Raw genomic sequence first — 18499 nt, forward strand, 5'->3', positions numbered from 1 at the left:
AAGTTCAGCTTCATGCAGGTTTATTTGTACATAGACACACACATGCAGGTTGCAGTACACCAGATAGTGTCTCACCGGATCAAAGTTCAGCTTCGTGCAGGTTTATTTGTACATGGACACACACATGCAGGTTGCAGTACACCAGATAGTGTCTCACCGGATCAAAGTTCAGCTTCATGCAGGTTTATTTGTACATGGACACACACATGCAGGTTGCAGTACACCAGATAGTGTCTCACCGGATCAAAGTTCAGCTTCATGCAGGTTTATTTGTACATGGACACACACATGCAGGTTGCAGTACACCAGATAGTGTCTCACCGGATCAAAGTTCAGCTTCATGCAGGTTTATTTGTACATGGACACACACATGCAGGTTGCAGTACACCAGATAGTGTCTCACCGGATCAAAGTTCAGCTTCATGCAGGTTTATTTGTACATGGACACACACATGCAGGTTGCAGTACACCAGATAGTGTCTCACCGGATCAAAGTTCAGCTTCATGCAGGTTTATTTGTACATGGACACACACATGCAGGTTGCAGTACACCAGATAGTGTCTCACCGGATCAAAGTTCAGCTTCATGCAGGTTTATTTGTACATGGACACACACATGCAGGTTGCAGTACACCAGATAGTGTCTCACCGGATCAAAGTTCAGCTTCATGCAGGTTTATTTGTACATGGACACACACATGCAGGTTTATTTGTACATGGACACACACATGCAGGTTGCAGTACACCAGATAGTGTCTCACCGGATCAAAGTTCAGCTTCATGCAGGTTTATTTGTACATGGACACACACATGCAGGTTGCAGTACACCAGATAGTGTCTCACCGGATCAAAGTTCAGCTTCATGCAGGTTTATTTGTACATGGACACACACATGCAGGTTGCAGTACACCAGATAGTGTCTCACCGGATCAAAGTTCAGCTTCGTGCAGGTTTATTTGTACATGGACACACACATGCAGGTTGCAGTACACCAGATAGTGTCTCACCGGATCAAAGTTCAGCTTCGTGCAGGTTTATTTGTACATGGACACACACATGCAGGTTGCAGTACACCAGATAGTGTCTCACCGGATCAAAGTTCAGCCTGCACCAAACTTTCACTGTCATCTTTAATAAGACCATGCTTGAAGAATTTGATTGTAACACTAACTAAATAGAATTGTTTTTTAAAATAAACATAAACGACACATGGTTTTCAAATTAGCTTTTTAGCGAATTGGTTATAACTTATATTTGCCAAATTCATCTTTAATGGGTAGGACATAGCCCAGTGGTAAAGCGCTCGCTTGATGTGCGGTCGGTTTAGGATCGCTCCCTGTTGATGGCTCCATTGGGCTATTTATCGTTCCAGCCAGTGCTCCACAACTGGTGTAACAAAGGCCATGGTATGTACTATACTGTCTGTGGGATGGTGCATATGAAAGATCCCTTGCTGCTAATCGAAAAGAGTAGCCAATGAAGTGGCGACAGCCAGTTTCCTCTCTCTATATCTGTATGGTCCTTAAACATATATCTGATGCCATATACCTGTAAATAAAATGTGTTGAGTGCATCGTTAAATAAAACCTTTCCTTCTTTCATCTTTAAATGGCATTTGGCGATTTGGCGAACAGTAGCTTAAAGTGCCTGCTATTGTTGAGGTATGCAACAGGACTTGTTATAAAATATAGTTTTATTTAGCCAGTAAATTCCTACTGGTGGATTTTCAGTTTGAACTGTTGTCAATGTACCAGCTACTTGTGTGTTTAAAATGTGTAGGGTCCTAATAAAGTAGGAAATTACCAAATGTTTGACATCCAATAGCCGATTATTAATATATCAATGTGCTCTAGTGATGTCGTTAAACATAACAGACTTTACTTTACTTTAATAAAGTAGGATATAGCTCAGTCAGTTGTGTGCTCACTTGATGTGCATGCCTTGCAGGATCAAACCACCTTGGTGGATCCATTCAACTGATTGGGTTTTTTCTCATTCCAACCAGTGCAACTGTTGGTGGGAAAGCTCAATATAAAAGATCTCTTGCTGCATTAGGAAAAATGTGGTGGGTTTCCTCTGATGACTATGTGTCAGAATTACCAAATATTTTACATCCAATAGCTGATGATTAATTATTCAATGTGCTTCGTTAAACAAAACAAACTTTTTTTTTAACTCTGATCCATTTGTATACTTTCAGCAAGTATGTTTTAACTGAATATTTCCGGTTGACAAATCTCGCCAGCTCGGAATACCTCAGCATGTATAATACGATGGAATCTGACCTTGACAAAATCGACCCTTCCAAAGAATACACTGCCTCTTTTATTTCAAAGTACAAGTAAGTCAGTTGGCATAATTAGTTCACCTGTTTGCTGTGCATAAGTCGATTAGCATTGTATATCTCCGAGAGTATTTTGAGGTTAAGAAATAGGTACATTACATGACTTTCATGAACAATTACTACAGACTGGTATCTTTATTTCAATCCACCCTTTCATTTATGTCGAGCTATTTGGTTCGGTTTGATTATAATCAATTGACCTGTTTGCAGTGGTTCAGTAAATTAGAATAATTCATCCACCTTTGTTAGCATATGCAATAGAATCTTGTTGGGTCGAACTCGGAAGGGTAGAATACAACGCAATGCTCGAACCAAAAACAAAGTCCCGAATTACATTTATACAATGTTGACCGAATGGTTAGGTCGAACACTATCTTTAGCACCGACAGGGCTCGAGCGAACAGGATTCAACTGTATTAACTAATTCACCTGTTTGCAGTGAACAAAAATATTAGCATAAAAAATTCACTAAGTAAATTAGCATAATTAATTCACCTGCACAGCAGATGGGGTTAAGATATTTGTCTGTCTAAATTCTGCAATTTCATCCTTTTTATTATGTTGGCTCTGGTACTATCATGGTTTTTAATAATTTCTTTCTATTTCTCGATTGTTGTTTTTATTGTTTGTTTTTCTGTAGTTTCTTTCTTCCTGGCAGTTGTTTGTTATTGCTGTTTCTCTCTCAGATCCGAACCGATAGCTCGTTTGCCGTTTGAGTTTGATGACAAGTTACTGGATGATTCCGTTGGTTGTCCCAAGAGTGAGTCACTGGAGCTGAATGATTTGACCCTAGAGAGTTTACAACACCGGTCAGTTGAGCTTTTAGTTTGGTTTTACTCAAAACACTTTATTACCCATATTGACCCGAGAGAGTTTACAACACCGGTCAGTTGAGCTTTTAGTTTAGTTTTACTCAAAACACTTTATTACCCATATTCACCCGAGAGAGTTTACAACCCCGGTGAGTTGAGCTTTTAGTTTGGTTTTACTCAAAACACTTTATTACCCATATTGACCCGAGAGAGTTTACAACCCCGGTGAGTTGAGCTTTTAGTTTGGTTTTACTCAAAACACTTTATTACCCATATTGACCCTAGAGAGTTTACAACACCGGTCAGTTGAGCTTTTAGTTTGGTTTTACTCGACACTTTATTACCCATATTGACCCGAGAGTTTACAACACCGGTGAGTTGAGCTTTTAGTTTGGTTTTACTCAAGACACTTTATTACCCATATTGACCCGAGAGAGTTTACAACACCGGTGAGTTGAGCTTTTAGTTTGGTTTTACTCAATACACTTTATTACCCATATTGACCCTAGAGAGTTTACAACACCAGTGAGTTGAGCTTTTAGTTTGGTTTTACTCAAAACACTTTATTACCCATATTGACCCGAGAGAGTTTACAACAACGGTCAGTTGAGCTTTTAGTTTGGTTTTACTCAAAACACTTTATTACCCATATGGTTAAACATACATGTGTATATTGGTACAAATCAAAGTGATACATCCCACTAGAACGCCAAGTGGAACGTAACACTTCACCGTCACATGATGACGTCATCGATTGGCACACTACAATAAAATATTGTATTATGTGTATGTCCCTTGTGAAATAATTTTCATGGTCATTCACTAAAGCTTGTAACAATTGTAAATTATTTCACTTGGGACATAAACATGATACAAAACAGAAGCTTGTTTATTACACTATAAATATCTGTCAAGTTATTCTTTTGTTTGGAGTTGACAAAAATGTAGGACATCTTTCAAGTTACTCTTCTATTTTGGTTTTACAGAAAAAGAGCTATATCTTTCCAGTATATTTTGGGGGGCTTTACAAGACGTCTTTTATCTTTCTTTTATTCTTTTATTTTCATTGGTTTTATTAAAAAAAAAGTGTCATATCTTGCTAGTTAATTTTTTATTTTGTGTTTACAGGAAAAGTGCTGTATCTGATGAACTGAATGCATGCAAGAAAGACCTGGATCAGAAAAATAGCACTCTTCAGCAGCTACAGCAGAAAGTCCATTCACAGCAGACGAAAATACATGACATCAAGTGTGTGGAACATGTGAAAGAGTAAGTCCATAGAACATTTAGTCTTACATTTACACATTAAAGAGTAAGTCCATAGAACATTTAGTCTTACATTTACACATTAAAGAGTAAGTCCATAGAACATTTAGTCTTACATTTACACATTAAAGAGTGTGTCCATAGAACATTTAGTCTTACATTTACACATTAAAGAGTAAGTCCATAGAACATTTAGTATTACATTTACACATTAAAGAGTAAGTCCATAGAACATTTAGTCTTACATTTACACATTAAAGAGTAAGTCCATAGAACATTTAGTCTTACATTTACACATTAAAGAGTGTGTCCATAGAACATTTAGTCTTACATTTACACATTAAAGAGTATGTCCATAAAAACATTTAGTCTTACATTTACACATTAAAGAGTATGTCCATAAAAACATTTAGTCTTACATTTACACATTAAAGAGTAAGTCCATAGAAACATTTAGTCTTACATTTACACATTAAAGAGTAAGTCCATAGAACATTTAGTCTTACATTTACACATTAAAGAGTAAGTCCATAGAACATTTAGTCTTACATTTACACATTAAAGAGTGTGTCCATAGAACATTTAGTATTACATTTACACATTAAAGAGTAAGTCCATAGAACATTTAGTCTTACATTTACACATTAAAGAGTGTGTCCATAGAACATTTAGTCTTACATTTACACATTAAAGAGTAAGTCCATAGAACATTTAGTATTACATTTACACATTAAAGAGTGTGTCCATAGAACATTTAGTCTTACATTTACACATTAAAGAGTAAGTCCATAGAACATTTAGTCTTACATTTACACATTAAAGAGTGTGTCCATAGAACATTTAGTCTTACATTTACACATTAAAGAGTAAGTCCATAGAACATTTAGTCTTACATTTACACATTAAAGAGTGTGTCCATAGAACATTTAGTCTTACATTTACACATTAAAGAGTAAGTCCATAGAACATTTAGTCTTACATTTACACATTAAAGAGTGTGTCCATAGAACATTTAGTCTTACATTTACACATTAAAGAGTAAGTCCATAGAACATTTAGTCTTACATTTACACATTAAAGAGTAAGTCCATAGAACATTTAGTCTTACATTTACACATTAAAGAGTGTGTCCATAGAACATTTAGTCTTACATTTACACATTAAAGAGTAAGTCCATAGAACATTTAGTCTTACATTTACACATTAAAGAGTAAGTCCATAGAACATTTAGTCTTACATTTACACATTAAAGAGTAAGTCCATAGAACATTTAGTATTACATTTACACATTAAAGAGTAAGTCCATAGAACATTTAGTCTTACATTTACACATTAAAGAGTAAGTCCATAGAACATTTAGTATTACATTTACACATTAAAGAGTAAGTCCATAGAACATTTAGTCTTACATTTACACATTAAAGAGTAAGTCCATAGAACATTTAGTCTTACATTTACACATTAAAGAGTAAGTCCATAGAACATTTAGTCTTACATTTACACATTAAAGAGTGTGTCCATAGAACATTTAGTCTTACATTTACACATTAAAGAGTAAGTCCATAGAACATTTAGTCTTACATTTACACATTAAAGAGTAAGTCCATAGAACATTTAGTCTTACATTTACACATTAAAGAGTATGAATGAATGAATGAATGTATAACGACACCCCAGCATGAAAAATACATCGGCTATTGGGTGTCAAACTATGGTAAATGGAACATTTAAAGAGTAAGTCCATAGAAACATTTAGTCTTAAATTAACATATTAAAGAGTAAGTCCAAGGTATATACAGTGACTCTTAAATTAACACATTAAAGAGTAAGTCCAAGGTATATACAGTGACTCTTAAATTAACATGTTAAAGAGTAAGTCCAAGGTATATACAGTGACTCTTAAATTAACACATTAAAGAGTAAGTCCAAGGTATATACAGTGACTCTTAAATTAACACGTTAAAGAGTAAGTCCAAGGTATATACAGTGACTCTTAAATTAACACGTTAAAGAGTAAGTCCAAGGTATATACAGTGACTCTTAAATTAACACATTAAAGAGTAAGTCCAAGGTATATACAGTGACTCTTAAATTAACACGTTAAAGAGTAAGTCCAAGGTATATACAGTGACTCTTAAATTAACACGTTAAAGAGTAAGTCCAAGGTATATACAGTGACTCTTAAATTAACACGTTAAAGAGTAAGTCCAAGGTATATACAGTGACTCTTAAATTAACACGTTAAAGAGTAAGTCCAAGGTATATACAGTGACTCTTAAATTAACATGTTAAAGAGTAAGTCCAAGGTATATACAGTGACTCTTAAATTAACATGTTAACCCTCTTGTAACGTGACGGCACACTGCACGCCCCTAATTAAATAACATCATGGATGTGACAGTGCACTGCACACCACTATTACTATACAAACTAGAGATTCCCCAACCTGTGCCGTAAACACCTCCAATAGTATAATGTACATACACCATGACGTAATTAGTTTATTCATGACATATTTATAGACGTACTCCTGTTATAAGTGAGGAATTTACCACAAAAAATTGCAATTGGTTCTTTTACATCTAGACAGTTTCGCTAACCAAGGGTTGGTATGTCGGCTACTGTGTCTAAAATACATACCATATCCTAACTCCGGTGCCATGTACCTTTAGTTGGATCATGTTTTAGTGCACTTATGATATAAAACTAACTTGTCAATGACTAGTACAAACGCTACAAGAGAAAGTAGGTCAGTCTTTCAGATAGGCACATCAGGTTTCTTCTTGTAGCATTTGTACTAGTCAACATCATGTAAGTTTGCTTTACATGCTGTAGTCTAAAGAAAAAAACTCAACTTTAAATCCATAATTTCACTCTCTTTAGGAGCTGTAAAGAAATTATATGATAATATCGTGCCATACCAATGTAAATAAAGTAACACTGCTTCATGATGTCATACGGCTCAGTCGACGACATCATTTGAGCACAAACATGAAAGGTTAAAGTGTAAGTTCAACATAAACAGTTAATTTTAAATTTATATTTTAGAGACAAAGTCAAGTATAAACAATTAATGTTAAATTAAAGTGTAAGTCCAATAGAAACAAATAATCTTAACTTAACGCATTAAAGCGTAAGTTCAATATAAATAGTTTATCTTAAATTAACACATTTGTAACGCATACATGTAAGTCTAGTATAAACAGATAATCGTAAATTAACATGTAAAAGCATAAATCAAATATAAATGGTTAATCTTAAATCAACATGTTAAAGTGTAAGTCCAGTATAAACAGCTAATCTTAAATTAACATGTTAAAGTGTGAATCCAACATAAACAATTAATCTTAAATTAACATATTATACCATACATCCTGAATAAATTGCTAATCTTAAATTAATTGTTAAAGCCTAAGTCTAATGTAGTTAATGTAGTGTTGTGGGAGAACCTACACGTTAAAGGTGTGATGAAAAGCTACATGATTGTATTTAATTTAAAAATTGCTTTTTTTCTTCAAATTTATGTAATGTATATTATATATATATATATATTTTATTAATTTTTTACGTTAGAACTTGATATTCTGAAACAGACATTGGACACACATTGTAACCCTCAATGTTAAAGAATAATTTATAACATTTAATAATTACTCTCAATCATAACTGAATGTTCAGTTATTAGTGCTAATCATAAATGTATATGTTAAACAAGTGATTGTACATTAGCTAATATTCATTGTTAATAACAAATTAACAGCATAGTTATTCTACTCTTAATTATACATTGTAAGGAGCAAACACACCCATCGTAGCCACAAAATATTAACTCCAAACGTTTTTAAAATAGATTTCATCCTAATCATTGTCATCCCTGTAGATTAAATAGTTCTAAGACTTGTACTTAGATATGTTAAATACATGTATGCAAAGTCCTAATAAAATAAAAAGAGTCCTACTAACCGATTTGAATCACATTTAACAGTTCATGACATAACCACTTGTCCAACCAGTACATTTACAAGATGAATGCCCAGTTAACCATAGTTAAGATCAGTACTGACAAACCTAGATGTGTGAAAAGAAACAATTGTACTAGGTGGTTATGGGTTTGACATAGTTTGAAACTGGACACTGAATTTCATGTACTTTGAGAAATTCTAAACAGCAGTTCTCTTACTATCATCTTTCTAAAAATTATAAAAATGTATCCATTAATTTCCAAGATTTTAGGGTATATAGAGGATACTCCCCGAGTGTAAGCCTCGGATTTCATACTTTTATCAACTCGTGCTGATAAATTTGGTATCTCACGGCACGAGGGAGGTATTCTTTTTATCATCCATTATCATTCTTTTCATTTGCGACAGTTGTAAACAAGGTCAGTAATGTGGGTTGAATGTCAGCGATAGACTCGTTAACTAGCAGAACGGCAGTGGCATGACATCAATAATGGTAGGTTTAGCACTGAAACAAACACAGTGACGTAACAAAACATTGTCTTGTGATTAAAATTTTACCAGTCAAGATTATAAGAAGTGAATTATAGAGCCAGCGATATCTCCTACAAAAGCCTTTAATGGATGATAAATATGTTTACTCTTCGTACCCTCTGGCAGAAACCCTGGATCTTGAACGTACATGTAAATTAAATGCAAGTTACACGCTTTTGTGTATTTTAGGTATGTGGAACATGCAAAATCATACCACGTGTAAAAAGACAAATTTTAAACAGCTTGAACATAAATAAAAATTAAGTTATACTTTTTTTTGGTAATTTAGCTAAGTAGAACATGCAAAAGCGTACCACGTGTAAAACGACAAATGTTACAGAGTTTAAACATAAATCAAATATAAGTTACACGTTTTTTGTATTTTAGCTATTTAGAATATGCAAAAGTGTACCACATGTGTAAAAAAACTAATTTTAATGAGCTTGAATATAAATGAAATATAAGTTACATGTTTTTTGTGTTTTAGATATGTGGAACATTCGAAAGCATACCACATGTGTAAAAAGGAGCTCTTGGAGCTGGAGGCAAGTGTGGGGAGACTAAACGCATTGGAGGACTTTATCAGCGGCCCGCTCGATGAGCTGGGGGATGACCCCCCACCGGCCACTCTTGACCTACAGGAAAACGGGGACCTCGTGAGTGATTATATTATTGTGTTATTACATCTAACAAATACAGTTTTAATCACACCGCCGGCCATTCTCGACCTCGTGAGTGTTTATATTATTGTTTTATTACATCTAACAAATACATTTTGATCTGACCGCCGGCCATTCTCGACCTCGTGAGTGATTATATTATTGTGTTATTACATCTAACAAATACAGTTTAATTTGACCGCCGGCCATTCTCGACCTTGTGAGTGATTATATTATTGTGTTATTACATCTAACAAATACAGTTTGATCTGACCGCCGGCCATTCTCGACCTTGTGAGTGATTATATTATTGTGTTATTACATCTAACAAATACAGTTTGATCTGACCGCCGGCCATTCTCGACCTCGTGAGTGTTTATATTATTGTGTTATTACATCTAACAAATACAGTTTAATTTGACCGCCGGCCATTCTCGACCTCGTGAGTGTTTATATTATTGTGTTATTACATCTAACAAATACAGTTTAATTTGACCGCCGGCCATTCTCGACCTTGTGAGTGATTATATTATTGTGTTATTACATCTAACAAATACAGTTTAATTTGACCGCCGGCCATTCTCGACCTTGTGAGTGATTATATTATTGTGTTATTACATCTAACAAATACAGTTTGATCTGACCGCTGGCCATTCTCGACCTCGTGAGTGTTTATATTATTGTGTTATTACATCTTACAAATACAGTTTAATTTGACCGCCGGCCATTCTCGACCTCGTGAGTGTTTATATTATTGTGTTATTACATCTAACAAATACAGTTTAATTTGACCGCCGGCCATTCTCGACCTTGTGAGTGATTATATTATTGTGTTATTACATCTAACAAATACAGTTTAATTTGACCGCCGGCCATTCTCGACCTTGTGAGTGATTATATTATTGTGTTATTACATCTAACAAATACAGTTTGATCTGACCGCTGGCCATTCTCGACCTCGTGAGTGTTTATATTATTGTGTTATTACATCTTACAAATACAGTTTTAATCACACTGCCCTTTCCTTTTACTCCTATCATTTCCACATCAATTCTAATGAACTCTTCCTATCTATCAACTTCTGGTGTCATCTCAACACCTACCTTTTCCTATCAGGCTGTAATTTAGGAGAAATATGCTCTAGTGGTGTCATTAAACAAAACAAACTTTAACTTTTAATCTAGGGGAAAAGGGAGAAGGTTGGAAAAAATAGGCAAAGCGAATGTTTATCGATACATTTCGTAAAGTTTTGTAAAAGGCATCTGTAACATTGACGCGAATGTTTATAGATACATTTCGTAATGTTTTGTAAAAGGCATCTGTAGCAGTGACACGAATGTTTATAGATACATTTCGTAATGTTTTGTAGCAGGCATCTGTAACACTGACGCGAATGTTTATAGATACATTTCGTAATGTTTTGTAGCAGGCATCTGTAACACTGACGCGAATGTTTATAGATACATTTCGTAATGTTTTGTAGCAGGCATCTGTAACACTGACGCGAATGTTTATAGATACATTTCGTAATGTTTTGTAAAAGGCATCTGTAACACTGACGCGAATGTTTATAGATACATTTCGTAATGTTTTGTAAAAGGCATCTGTAACACTGACGCGAATGTTTATAGATACATTTCGTAATGTTTTGCAAAAGGCATCTGTAACACTGACGCGAATGTTTATAGATACATTTCGTAATGTTTTGTAAAAGGCATCTGTAACACTGACGCGAATGTTTATAGATACATTTCGTAATGTTTTGTAGCAGGCATCTGTAACACTGACGCGAATGTTTATAGATACATTTCGTAATGTTTTGCAAAAGGCATCTGTAACACTGACGCGGATGTTTATAGATACATTTCGTAATGTTTTGTAAAAGGCATCTGTAGCATTGACGCGAATGTTTATAGATACATTTCGTAATGTTTTGTAGCAGGCATCTGTAGCACTGACGCGAATGTTTATAGATACATTTCGTAATGTTTTGTAGCAGGCATCTGTAGCACTGACGCGAATGTTTATAGATACATTTCGTAATGTTTTGTAAAAGGCATCTGTAACACTGACGCGAATGTTTATAGATACATTTCGTAATGTTTTGTAAAAGGCATCTGTAACACTGACGCGAATGTTTATAGATACATTTCGTAATGTTTTGTAAAAGGCATCTGTAGCTGTACTCTCCTACTACATGTATGCTACTTGCATCTGTAGCTGTACTCTCCTACTACATGTACATGTATGCTACTTGCATCTGTAGCTGTACTCTCCTACTACATGTATGCTACTTGCATCTGTAGCTGTACTCTCCTACTACATGTATGCTACTTGCATCTGTAGCTGTACTCTCCTACTACATGTATGCTACTTGCATCTGTAGCTGTACTCTCCTACTACATGTATGCTACTTGCATCTGTAGCTGTACTCTCCTACTACATGTATGCTACTTGCATCTGTAGCTGTACTCTCCTACTACATGTATGCTACTTGCATCTGTAGCTGTACTCTCCTACTACATGTACATGTATGCTACTTGCATCTGTAGCTGTACTCTCCTACTACATGTATGCTACTTGCATCTGTAGCTGTACTCTCCTACTACATGTACATGTATGCTACTTGCATTTGTTAGTTGGTGCCATGAAGCAGACCGTGACTGGTATATAGAAAACGTGGCATATGCTCTCTTGTCTTTGACTAAATGGTTAATATAGTGGGTCTCGTCTGAAAACTGTCAAATTATGAAATGTAGGACATCTAATAAATAATGGTTATAAGCCACTTTGATCCATTTGTGTCATTGAACAAAACAAACTATTTCAACATTTTCATCTTTGTGACAATGTATACGGTTTTTTATATACACATGTACCTGAGTAGCAATCTGTATATGGGTCGTGTAATTGCTGGAAAGACATGGTAGTTGAAAATATAATTTTACAGGCATGGAAAGGGTCCTGAATTTTGAGTTAGATCAGGGACAATCTTGATAAATTGGTTAAATATTATTTTGTGTCCATTTAAAATAGCACTAGAATTGATTGGCATCACATGAAACGTTGCAATATATTATCAGATTATGTTAATAATTGCAGAAAAATTCTCCAAAGTCCTAAAAAAAGGTCATGGAAAATGCTTTTATAATAAACAGAAATTCAAGAAAATTGGAAATGATAAAGTGCATAAACCCTGTTATTATCCACAAAGTTCAAGATATTCAGGGAAATATAATCAGTCATAATGATTTCACACACACACCGAATGATGTCATTTTGGAAGTGACGTCATAACTTAATGTCCCTTTCCCAGTCTTAGCTCTGTGTAATCGCTTTTATGAAAGTTGTGTCAGGATTCATGTATCACCCTTGTTCTCACTTGGACAATACAATAATCAAAACACTCTTTTCTTAAAAACAGTATGATGCAAGCTTGTATAATAATCTCTATTTATATTTCTCTATTCATGTTTTCAGGAGACGTGTTCGAACATTTCCTCATCGTCAATTGGCAAGAAGAAGAAGTTTTCTCTAGGGAACGTCCTGCGTCGACAGAGCGAGCCACGGGTCAAGTCTTCGAGTCGTAACAGCATTGACCGCGACAGCAAAGAAGACGACGTTTCAGTAGAGTCGGCGTCAAATGACAGCAGCTCAAAGCGTCAGGCAGCGACGCACAGCTATGAGCAACATGACCCCGCAGACATGCAGGCCAACGGGCCGCGGTCATCCATGGCTATCATGAGGAGCGAGAGCTTGTTACAGGTTAGAGACTTTAGTAGTCCCTTAACACTTTCATCCCTGTCGTGCCTGTATGTCTGTCTGTCTGTCTGTCTGCCACGACCCCACAGACATGCAGGCCAGTGGGCCGCGGTCATCCATGGCTATCATGAGGAGCGAGGGCTTGCTACAGGTTAGAGACTTTAGTAGTCCCTTAACACTTTCATGCCTGTATGTATGTCACTGTCTGTCTGTCACTGTCTGTCTGCCTGTCTGTCTGTCTGTCACGACCCCGCAGACATGCAGGCCAACGGGCCGCGGTCATCCATGGCCATTATGAGGAGCGAGGGCTTGTTACAGGTTAGAGACTTTAGTAGTCCCTTAACACTTTCATCCCTGTCGTGCCTGTATGTCTGTCTGTCTGTCTGTCTGCCACGACCCCACAGACATGCAGGCCAGTGGGCCGCGGTCATTCATGGCTATCATGAGGAGCGAGGGCTTGCTACAGGTTAGAGACTTTAGTAGTCCCTTAACACTTTCATGCCTGTATGTATGTCACTGTCTGTCTGTCACTGTCTGTCTGCCTGTCTGTCTGTCTGTCACGACCCCGCAGACATGCAGGCCAACGGGCCGCGGTCATCCATGGCCATCATGAGGAGCGAGGGCTTGCTACAGGTTAGAGACTTTAGTAGTCCCTTAACACTTTCATGTCTGTCTGTCTGTCTGTCTGTCTGTCTGTCACTGTCTGACTGCCTGTCTGTCTGTCATGACCCCGCAGACATGCAGGCCAACGGGCCGCGGTCATCCATGGCCATTATGAGGAGCGAGGGCTTGCTACAGGTTAGAGACTTCAGTGATAGAAAGAATTAAAAAATTCACTTGTCCACCGGACAAGTATACCACAAAATCTACTTGTCCACCAATATTTCCACTTGTCAATCTATGTGTTGTAGGAGGTGGATATAGAATTGATAAATTGATTAAATTTCAAATTCTTCTCCTAGATATGTTTTAACTTCATAATCGGAGCTTCGCTATGGGCTTTAACCACACAACTCTTAGGCAACAACAAACAACCGTATCTATTTTTTATCCATGTCAACAACTAACTTATGTCATCAGCAATACGTACGTCACAATTATGATGCAACACTGTGTCTTGTTCTCAATTTGCAAACGTCAGTAACAGTAAATAGTATACCCAACTCCCTATTCAGCAATGTAATACTGTTTATCTTGCACTCGTGAATTGGTGTTGTCTTCCTTTCACCAAACGCTTGGGAAGGACAACAACAATTCACGTGTGCAAGATAAACAGTATTGTCTCTTAGCTCGTTGAGTATTCTCTAAGTAGTCCCCATTGGTGGGCCCATTGGGCTATTCCTCGTTCCTGCCAGTGCACGACAACTTATATATCTAATGTCATGGTATGTGCTATCCTGTCTGTGGGATTGTGCATATAAAAGATCCCTAGCTACTAATGGAAAAATGTAGCGGATTTCATTTCTAAGACTGTCAGAATTACCAAATGTTTAACATCCAACAGCCGATGATTAATAAATTGATATGCTCTAGTGGTGTCATGAAACAAAACAAACCCACCTTGTCTATCTGTCCATCTCTCTGTACCACGTATAGTTTGCTGGATGTTTTTTAACAATGCTTTAAGATATTAATCTAAAATAAATTGTATAGATTTATCATGTATTGTTTCAGATCAGGTTTCACTTTCATGACGATTTACCCAGTTTTCACAGAGTTATGGCCCTTGAACTTAGGAGATACGAAAAATCATTTTCTGGACGTTTTTTTACAATGCCTGAAGCTATTGAGATGAATTATTGTATATAACATTATCATATGTTGTATGTAACATTATCATATGTTGTATGTAACATTATCATATGTTGTATGTAACATTATCATATGTTGTTACAGATCAAGTCTAACTTTTATGGTGCTTTGACAGAGTTATGGCCCTTGAACTAAGGAGATACAAACATTTATTGGACCTGGTAATAATATTTTTTAAAGACATGACAAACATGTAACACAGAGACGAAGAAATGTTTTGCTTTTGGTAATTCTGACACATAGTCATCAGACACCCGCTAGATTTTTCCTCGATCCTGCGATGCAAGCACCTCAAGCAAGCATTCAGGTGACTGAGCTATAAATTATCCCTTCATGGGTACATGAAACTTTCTGGGTAATCATCTCTCGTTTGGGGTCAAATTTGGGAAAAGCATACACATAATCACACCTTGTAAGTGAATGAAACTTGGTGTATATGATTCTCTTTCATGAGAGGGGCAGTGATGTTGCTCAAGTGTAGAGCACTCGGCTGAGGTGTAATTAGTTGCATGAGTAATATTTCCCATTCCAACCTGTTCCCCACAACTGGAACATCAAAGGCTGTGACAGAAGTGAGTTTCCTGACCTTCTCTCTGGACTTTGTGTCAAAATATCCCTATCCAAATTAGTTGAATGTGGCAAATTTATTTCCTTTCCTTTCACGAAGAGAGAGAATGATAAACCTTTTGTGTAATTCTCTTTCAGGATGTGGGATTTCCTTTCCTTTCAAGAAGAGAGAGAATGATGAATGTTTTGTGTAATTTTATTTTAGGATGTGGGATTTCCTTTCCTTTCAAAAAGAGAGAGAATAATAAAGGTTGTGTGTAATTCTATTTTAGGATGTGGGATTTCCTTTCAAGAAGAGAGAGAATGATGAATGTTTTGTGTAATTCTATTTTAGGATGTGGGATTTCCGAAGCCTAAAGGACAGCTGCACCTGGAGGAGTGGTTTCATGGGGTGTTACCGAGGGAGGAGGTGCAGAGACTGCTGAATAATGATGGCGACTATCTGGTGCGGGAGAGCAAGAACAAGAAAACAAACGAGACACAGTACGTCCTGTCTGTCTACTGGCAGGGCTACAAGCACTTCATCATACAGGGGAGTGAGGTACGTACACGTAACGGCCTGTCTGTCTACTGGCAGGGCTACAAGCACTTCATCATACAGTGGAGTGAGGTACGTACACGTAACGGCCCGTCTGTCTACTGGCAGGGCTACAAGCACTTCATCATACAGGGGTTAATGGAGGTTTGAAGGCAATCATTGATTGTTGTTTGTTTTCAGGGTGGATGGAGGTTTGAAGGCAATCATTGATTGTTGTTTGTTTTAAGGGTTAATGGAGGTTTGATGGCAATCATTGATTGTTGTTTGTTTTCAGGGTGAATGGGGGTTTGAAGGCAATCATTGATTGTTGTTTGTTTTAAGGGTTAATGGAGGTTTGATGGCAATCATTGATTGTTGTTTGTTTTCAGGGTGAATGGGGGTTTGATGGCAATCATTGATTGTTGTTTGTTTTCAGGGTGAATGGGGGTTTGATGGCAATCATTGATTGTTGTTTGTTTTCAGGGTGGATGGGGGTTTGATGGCAATCATTGATTGTTGTTTGTTTTCAGGGTGGATGGAGGTTTGATGGCAATCATTGATTGTTGTTTGTTTTCAGGGTGGATGGAGGTTTGAAGGCAATCATTGATTGTTGTTTGTTTTCAGGGTGGATGGAGGTTTGATGGCAATCATTGATTGTTGTTTGTTTTCAGGGTGGATGGAGGTTTGATGGCAATCATTGATTGTTGTTTGTTTTCAGGGTGAATGGGGGTTTGATGGCAATCATTGATTGTTGTTTGTTTTCAGGGTGGATGGAGGTTTGAAGGCAATCATTGATTGTTGTTTGTTTTCAGGGTGGATGGAGGTTTGATGGCAATCATTGATTGTTGTTTGTTTTCAGGGTGGATGGAGGTTTGATGGCAATCATTGATTGTTGTTTGTTTTCAGGGTGGATGGAGGTTTGATGGCAATCATTGATTGTTGTTTGTTTTCAGGGTGGATGGAGGTTTGAAGGCAATCATTGATTGTTGTTTGTTTTCAGGGTGGATGGGGGTTTGATGGCAATCATTGATTGTTGTTTGTTTTCAGGGTGGATGGGGGTTTGATGGCAATCATTGATTGTTGTTTGTTTTCAGGGTGGATGGAGGTTTGAAGGCAATCATTGATTGTTGTTTGTTTTCAGGGTGAATGGGGGTTTGAAGGCAATCATTGATTGTTGTTTGTTTTCAGGGTGGATGGGGGTTTGATGGCAATCATTGATTGTTGTTTGTTTTCAGGGTGGATGGAGGTTTGAAGGCAATCATTGATTGTTGTTTGTTTTCAGGGTGGATGGGGGTTTGATGGCAATCATTGATTGTTGTTTGTTTTCAGGGTGAATGGGGGTTTGATGGCAATCATTGATTGTTGTTTGTTTTCAGGGTGGATGGAGGTTTGATGGCAATCATTGATTGTTGTTTGTTTTCAGGGTGGATGGAGGTTTGATGGCAATCATTGATTGTTGTTTGTTTTCAGGGTGGTGGATGCATTGATTGTTGTTTGAGGGTGAATGGCAATCATTGATTGTTGTTTGTTTTCAGGGTGAATAGGGGTTTGAAGGCAATCATTGATTGTTGTTTGTTTTCAGGGTGAATGGGGGTTTGATGGCAATCATTGATTGTTGTTTGTTTTCAGGGTGAATGGGGGTTTGAAGGCAATCATTGATTGTTGTTTGTTTTCAGGGTGGATGGAGGTTTGATGGCAATCATTGATTGTTGTTTGTTTTCAGGGTGGATGGAGGTTTGATGGCAATCATTGATTGTTGTTTGTTTTCAGGGTGAATGGGGGTTTGATGGCAATCATTGATTGTTGTTTGTTTTCAGGGTGGATGGAGGTTTGATGGCAATCATTGATTGTTGTTTGTTTTCAGGGTGGATGGAGGTTTGAAGGCAATCATTGATTGTTGTTTGTTTTCAGGGTGGATGGAGGTTTGAAGGCAATCATTGATTGTTGTTTGTTTTCAGGGTGAATGGGGGTTTGATGGCAATCATTGATTGTTGTTTGTTTTCAGGGTGGATGGAGGTTTGATGGCAATCATTGATTGTTGTTTGTTTTCAGGGTGGATGGAGGTTTGAAGGCAATCATTGATTGTTGTTTGTTTTCAGGGTGAATGGGGGTTTGATGGCAATCATTGATTGTTGTTTGTTTTCAGGGTGGATGGAGGTTTGATGGCAATCATTGATTGTTGTTTGTTTTCAGGGTGGATGGAGGTTTGATGGCAATCATTGATTGTTGTTTGTTTTCAGGGTGAATGGGGTTTTGAAGGCAGTCAT

The 18499-nt window shown here is 36.9% G+C and overlaps 1 protein-coding gene across 1 annotated transcript in view; it reads left to right on the forward strand.

Moving 5' to 3' along the window:
* LOC121373359 (tyrosine-protein kinase Fer-like) overlaps positions 1-18499 on the forward strand; it is a 77348-nt gene that overhangs the window by 34567 nt on the left and 24282 nt on the right. The window contains exons 6-11 of the mRNA XM_041499957.1: positions 2201-2341; positions 3031-3153; positions 4285-4425; positions 9403-9571; positions 13055-13339; positions 16050-16256. Coding sequence (XP_041355891.1) covers positions 2201-2341; positions 3031-3153; positions 4285-4425; positions 9403-9571; positions 13055-13339; positions 16050-16256 — 1066 coding nt within the window. The remainder of the gene's footprint in view (positions 1-2200; positions 2342-3030; positions 3154-4284; positions 4426-9402; positions 9572-13054; positions 13340-16049; positions 16257-18499) is intronic.

Source organism: Gigantopelta aegis, chromosome 5, assembly GCF_016097555.1.
Source record: "Gigantopelta aegis isolate Gae_Host chromosome 5, Gae_host_genome, whole genome shotgun sequence".
Taxonomy (NCBI): domain Eukaryota; kingdom Metazoa; phylum Mollusca; class Gastropoda; order Neomphalida; family Peltospiridae; genus Gigantopelta; species Gigantopelta aegis.